Source organism: Berghia stephanieae, chromosome 10 (assembly GCF_034508935.2).
Source record: "Berghia stephanieae isolate SIO BIC M18660-M18661 chromosome 10, UCSD_Bste_1.3, whole genome shotgun sequence".
Lineage (NCBI taxonomy): Eukaryota > Metazoa > Mollusca > Gastropoda > Nudibranchia > Aeolidiidae > Berghia > Berghia stephanieae.
In genome coordinates, this window is record NC_088369.1 from 39,401,845 (window position 1) to 39,409,344 (window position 7,500).

The 7,500-nt window shown below is 35.2% G+C and overlaps 1 protein-coding gene across 2 annotated transcripts in view; it reads left to right on the forward strand.

Annotated features, from left to right (window-relative positions):
- LOC144981109 (uncharacterized) overlaps nt 1-4,754 on the forward strand; it is an 89,277-nt gene extending 84,523 nt beyond the window's left edge. For both annotated transcript variants that reach the window (XM_078929239.1, XM_078929240.1), the window contains exon 42: nt 2,182-4,754. In XM_078929239.1, the coding sequence (XP_078785365.1) occupies nt 2,182-2,475 (294 nt within the window). In that variant the 3' untranslated portion in view covers nt 2,476-4,754. The remainder of the gene's footprint in view (nt 1-2,181) is intronic.
- The last annotated feature ends 2,746 nt before the right edge of the window (nt 4,755-7,500 follow it).

Below are 7,500 nucleotides of genomic sequence, written 5' to 3' on the forward strand. Positions count from 1 at the left end.
ACTGGTTGTACTCTACATCGGCCATATACACCCTCATTACTGATTTTGTCTGGCCAATATAACCCAATAACTAGTCTCAATTGTTTGCGATGATGGGAGTCCATGGTGTCCAAATTCTTTTTTTTGTAAGACCCCACGTACCACAGTTGTACATAAGGATTGCCAGGACTAGCTGTTTGTAAAGTCGTATTCTTGTATTTTCATTAATTATGATCGTCCTGTTCCAAACGTTTTGTAGTTCTGAATGCAGTTTGAGATATCATTTTTCTCCGTTTGATGTCTTCATTCTCATTAATCAAGTTTCTTACACTTTTCCATTCCGATTGTTTCTTGTTAACCACTGTAATTTCTGTTTTGGATTCGTTGACCTTTAGATTTCAATGTTGCAGAGTATTTGATATTATTGGTATGTGCTGCTTCGCTCGGTCTGCTGTATGATATCAACATCATCAGCGAAGATCAGTTCGCGGGTAAGGATTTGAGGAGTCGGGAATTTTTGTCTTAATTCTTTTAGTGCTGCTTCCACATATACGTTAAAAAAGGATTGGGCTCAGACTGTCTCCTTGGGGATTTCCCAGCGATGTTAATTGTGAAACTGTTTCCACACCAGATGTAAACGTTAAGTGTTTTGTTTGTCAGTAGTGATCTTATTAGTCGGATATGATCTTTTTCGAGAAATGAATTTAGTGCATTCAAAAGCTTTGTTCTGCAGATTGTATCAAAGGCAGAGCTCATGTCAATGCCCAATATAGTAAACTCTTCTTTGTATTTTTCAGTTTTGGCTTTTAACCACCTATGAGCCCATACAATGTCACTGGAACTCCTATCTTTTCTGAATCCGCTCTGTGTCGGTGACAGATATTCCTCCACCTTTGATCTTATTCTGTTGAGTGTTATTACGCTGAGCAGTTTTCTAAGTGTTGGAAGAAGAGCATTTGGTCTTAGATTTTCTAATGGTCCTTTTTCTTGTTTGGTTTATTCAACAAAATTAGTTTACCGGAGCCGAGATCAAGATGAGTTTTATGTTCGAACATTCCATCAAGCATATAAGCAATGGCGACTAGGTGTGGTTCAGTTAGACATTTTAGCTCCTCTGATTTGATGGTGTCAATTCCCAGGGCCTTATGATTGTTAAGTTGGTAAATAGCTGCACTAACCTCAAGATCGAATATTGGCACTTCCTGTCTTGATTCGGGATATTCGAATGGTTCTATCTCTTGGTATCCTTTGTACTTATTCTCGAAGAAGTTTTTAACTCTTTTAACTATTTGTTTATCATCACAGATTACTTTACCCTCATCATCAGGTATTATAAGACGACTTTTTTGTTTCTTTTAAATGTTTTTAACAGCTTTGAGTATTTTCATGCTGTCTGTGGCTGTTACTATTTCCATTGCCGTGTTGTTGAATTTGCTTTTATAATTGACAATAGTTTGTGCTTTGATTTTATGCATTACTTGATTACTCTGGGTTTTCCATTCTCGTTTTAGTTCTTCATCGTGGCAACTGTTAATATTGACTCTAAGTTGCTTTTGTTCTTCTGAAAGTTGTTGGAGGATTGGACAGAAGCTCCTTTTGAAATTTGTTGTCTTTGGACGAGTTTCGTCTCTGACCGAAATGATAGTTCCGATCAATTTCTGGTGTTGTAGGGCAGGGTCTGTTTCCGCATTGATATGTATACGCCCAAGTTTGTTTGTCAGTTTGTTTTTGAATGCATTGCGTATATCTCCATATTTAGACTAGTATAAAGGGGTTGTTGGTTTTGGTCTGGGTTATAAAAAATTAATTTTACTAACTGACTGCTTGAAAGTGTTTACGTTTGTTACAGAACATGTCCTTGCATTGTTCATCCACTTATGGGGATGGCAAATGTTCTGTCATATTATAAAACACTAATCAATTTTTGCGTGCAACTAAAACTTTTAACTGGACCGATTTTGACCCTTAATGGCTCACAAGATTGGTCTCGATCTATCCCAATTTTCATTATAGTTTATCATTGAGATAAATAAGTCCCAGTAAGCAAGAAGCCTCTATTCATTCGCAAATTTTGCGGGTTGTCCATTTGCCTTTTTTTCAAAAACTTCCAGACTTTCAAGAATGGTCCAACCTGTTGCAGGACTGAGCTGTTAAACGGTTTAAAACACGAATTAATTAATTTTTTAACGAATTCTTTCTCAGAGTACTGGTGCAGGAGCTCAGGGAACGGGGCAAAACCTCAACAGCCCTGGTTCTTGTCTTGAGGCCTTCAGGTCCCAACCCTTCATTGAATGCCACGGCAGAGGAACGTGCAACTACTACGCCACGTCTCACAGCTTCTGGATGTCCACGATTGAGAGGGAGGACCAGTTCAGGACACCCCTCCAGGAAACGCTGAAGTCTGGTGATCTACGCCGAAGGGTCAGCCGTTGTATTGTCTGTATCAAAGATACTTTGACTGGTCCTCAGTTCTTCAGGATGGTGAAAAAGAAGTAATAGGTGTTTATGTGTAGTTTGATATTATCATTATTATAATTATTGTGCTAGTTTATTTTACTTTTTTATTTTTTTGGTATCATGATTATGAAATGTGTGTTTTGTGAATTCTCGTTTTTTATTGTGCACGCGTGATTGAGTATGTTGATCGTAAATTTATTTTTTGTAAGTTTTTTATCACTCTTCATATTTTGGTTGTTGCATAATTTGTTATTGTAACTACTAAGAGCTGTTATTATCATGAGTATTTTGTTTTGTTATTTTTTTTTGTATGTGAAACTTAATTTTACGTCTTTGCCATAAGATCATCATATATTATTAGTGTCAATATCCCGAAAAATCAAAATTGTTCATGGGAAAATGAATGTACGAAAAACAAAATTTATAAGATAGTACTAAATACAATAAGCTGATGAAAATATATACAGCCCCCCCCCCCTACAAAAAAGAGATGAAATTCGTAATTTTGAATTTAATTATCTCATTGAATTAAGCAACTTAAGAATCCATTAAAAATATTTTTTGTTTTTGACTTAGCAAATGACAAAGAAAATGTTAGCAAGAATTTTTACGAATGACATAAATTCATGCCAAACCCCAACAAGAATTTGTATATTTATTACATTCAATATCTAATTTTTAAAACGTTTTATAACTGAGAAACATTTCTACTTTTCCCACAAATAATTTTGCAATATGTATTAGCGTATTATAGATTACATTCGTCCCTTTTTCTTGTAGTTTTCGTCCGTCTCAGCTCAAGTCATTCTTTCTTGATGGTAGAATCTTCTATTTTGTATAATATCCTTGAATTGTCTGCGACGATAAAATTAATATGATAAGATATGGAATGTATGTTGAGAAATCGCAGCTGGTGAAAACATAGAATTGCGTGAAAGGCTGAGAGTGTGATTGAATGGTGAGATACCCTAAAAGTACTCACACTTAAAACTGATTTCACAATGGTGCTATTTTGTAAGTCAAAGAAAGCATTTGGTTTTATTTTCATACATTTTACAATGTCTAGTAGAATATACCTATACATATTTTTTCATAGATTGAAATGAATAATTTGAAATCATGTTTTGATGTTTAGCAATATTTTATCTTTATCTCGTCCTGACCGTTTGTTTTATATGATTATACTTTTTGATTCTATTGAAAAAAAAATGAACAAATGAAATTTGATTTAAGTCTAGTTTTACAATAGAAACTAATATTTCATCAAATATTTAAAAAAAATTATTTCTACTAACGTTTTCCTTTAGTGCCTTCATAAACATTTTTAACGAATCTATTTTATAAACTGTGCCTTAAATGATTAGAAAAAAAGCTATTTTGAGAAAGAAAAAACCCCATTCAAAATCAAAAAGAAATTATTGCAACTAGTCAACCTATTATTATGATTATTATTTTTGATAACTAAATCATTTTTCACCATTGTTAAACTATTTTATTAATAACAAAAAACCCAGAGACTTGCATTAATTTATTAAAAACCATCTACCAAAACCTGTCATATTATAATTGCAGCAAATTTTTAAAATTACTTTTGTACAATTTTGTTTTTTCTTCGTATTAAATCATAAACCTGATTTTTTAAAGGGCATTGGGACAACAACTGTGCAATGAAATGAAGAAAACTGATTTTAAAGACATTTATGAAACTCACCGTTTCTAAATTATTAATCGCATCATCTCATATTCATTAACTTCTACTTCTTTTCTGCAAAATATATTGAGATCGATTTCTTGCAATTTAGACGTTTGGCATCAAGTGCCCAAACAGCAATGCCAACCACTAAAAGGACACATCTATATTCATTTTGACCACTTTTGTTTTACTTCTAATATCGATCAACTAAGAGAACTCATGGCGTGTAAAAATTCATAAACCTGAGACGTCTTAGATATCTTGAGTGAAATTTTTTGACAACTTGAGCTCTTTTGGATATATCGATTTATCCTGTAAAAGCTATCTGTCCAAAACGGACAAAGACACTTGCAAATATGTACATATTCATTATTATTCGTCTCACAGAGTAACTTATGGTTGTAGTTTATACTCAGATTGAAAGTGAATCGAAATTTTAGAATGTGTTTTTTTTGTTGAGATAAATTAAAAATGACAGGTCAAGATTTTAAAGTACGAAATTTTAGAATGTGTTTTTTTTTGTTGAGATAAATTAAAAATGACAGGTCAAGATTTTAAAGTAGGTGTTGGAGCTTTGAATATGAGATCCATGCAAACATGAAATAAAATAAAGGTCTAATCTGGATTTGTTCATTTGTCGTTCTTTATTTGTCACCTCTCTCCTCAACATCGTATTATGTCGGGGTGGATCGAATAGTTCAAATCCAAATTTTAACTTTCAAGAACAATATTCAAGTTAATATAAAATGATTAATCGTGGAAAGTAAATTTTTGTTTGTTAAACTTGCATAAAACAAGTAAAACTAACAAACAAAAACAAACAAAAAAACTAAACTTCCTAATTTTAATCCTGATTTTTAAACTTAATTTCCTTCATCTAATTCATTCCGACATAATATGACATAAATATTTCTCTTTATCTTCCTTATCTTAAATGATATTATGTGCATACTTTTTGTGGACTCCATACTTCTCCGTTCTCTTCTGTTTGTCTTCATCATCCACCACTTCAATTATCCCTCTTCGTTAACAGTTATTGGGGTTAATTGGATTTCTTGGTTTCTCACTTTCTTTCCGGTTTTATTTTGGAATAACATACTGTCTGCTTACAAAATACGACATTGGAAATTATTGACACAGAGATTAGCAGAAAAATTTGGTTGATCTGATAAGTGATGATTAAAAACCTGTTCAGTATTACATTAATCTATCTGGTTGGGGTCTTTGACCTCCCATGGTGAGCAGGAGGTCGCGTTGTATCTTCTATCCCGCGATATCTGTTGTTCGAGTTGCTTTCTGTCTTTGTCTTGGAATGGGGTTAAATGGTTTTTATCCTAGCCTTGTCCGGTATCCTTGACTGGGAGGGAAACAGTCAAATGTATACTTATAGTTTTGGGAGAAAATATTTTTTTCCCTTGTAAATCATCTCTCCCATCATCATAGCTTGTCGCTCCAACACCGAACCCAGTCCACAGCATCTGGAGAGTTGATGGTCAGTGCAGCTGGGCCCGTCCTGGCATTCTCTAAGGATGTGCTCCATCGTCTGCTTTACGCATCCACATGTACACAAGTTAGTCTCACTCAGCCCTCACTTTTTCATGCTTCCAGCTGTTCTCCCGAGTTTTGTTCGTGCTCTGTTTAGTGTTACCCATTCATTTCTGGGGAGCTCAGTTCCGTAAGGCAGTTCTTCTCTCGGATCTTCAATGGCTTCATTTCTCCCAGTCTCTCCATGTGGAAAGTCTGTATACAGCTGCATGATCAGGGTTGATGCTTTCTTCCGTCATGAAGCTCTTTCCCCGCAAGTCTACTTGTCGTTTGGTTGTGGTCATGAAAGGGGTGCTGTGGGTCCAGTTCCTGTTTATATTTCTGGGATTAGGAACCAGTGGCTCTTCGAATGTGGGGAGGTGCAATGCCAGACAGCTGAAGGAGGACTGGAACTGCAGTTGGTTTCAAATTATCAGTAATGATCCGGCAGGTGTCATGTAGCTCAGGGTCAATCTTTTTGGCATGGCAGGATCTAACCCAGACTGGTGAGGCATATTCGGCTGATGAATAGCAGAGGGCTAGTGCGGTTGTCTTGACTGTTTCTGGATCAGGTCCCCATGTAGTGTTTGCCAGTTTTCTTAGGAAGTTGTTTCTTGTAGCCATCTTTGCTTTTATTTTCTTTGTGTGCTGAGAGAAGGACAGTGTGTGGTCTAAGGTGACACCGAGGTACACGGGGAACGTGTTGTTATCGAATATGTTCCCATTCCAGGAAATGATCAGTTTCCTGTTGGCTTGGCGGGGTTTTTTTTTAATGTAACCAGTTACAGGGGCTTGTTCGTGACAGCTGCCCATGACACAGTAAATCACAGGAAACTGATCCTTAAGTTGCAAGGGTAACTCGTAACACAAAAGTAGTTGCAATTATAAAATCCCTTATGTCAAACCGTCGCTATTTGTGGAAATGGATGGGAAGAATAGCAGATGGAGATCACAGAAGAATGGATTCCCTCAAGGATCGGTACTTGCACCTATCCTTTTAAACATTTATACCAACGATCAACCTGAATTCGAGAACATCTGGATGTTTTTATGTACTAATGATCTGTGTCTTGCATCCCGGGCCTCCGACTTCAAGACGCCCTGAAGACATTCTCTGAGTATTATTTAAAGAACTAGCTAACTGCCAACCCAGGAGCAACTCAAGTGTGTGCCTTCCATTTAAAAGGATCATTTCACTGTCATGTTATGATAGTTATATTTTTTGTTTTTGTAAACATTTGAGTCTATTACTCTTAGTGGGATCCTGTGCTGTTGTCTGGATGAGCCATTTAGGTAGTCTCAAACTAAAACCCTTAAAAACAAAAACAAAACATTTATTTACTCTTTCAAGGCACTCATCTGCCATGTTTTTATTTTTCCATTGCAACAAGAGAACTTTAACTTTAGTAATCGACCAAGATGGCCCTTTTACGTGGGCTTCAATGTAGAGTGATATCAAAATCGGCTATTCTATTACTATATTTTGATGCCCTTTTAATAGTGCGATTTAAAAACATTTTATCAGCCATCCCCCCCCCCCCGGCAGGTACTGATATACAAAAAGACAGCAAACTTTCAATACCTGATCTATAAAACAATGTGCATAGGCTTGAATCGATTTTAAAACTAGCAAGTTTAGAGAGAAAGTACATACGTTTATTAATTTTAGATTTAATTCGTTTTGTATTTTGTGTCCATTTCAGATTATAAACTACTACACCCAAAAAACTGTATTCTGAAACTTGCTCTACTATTTGATCTTTGATTTTTATTGGATGATTGATAGTTTATGATTTTCTAAAGTCTATATCGAATTCTTTTGTTTTACCTACATTTAAGTCTAAATA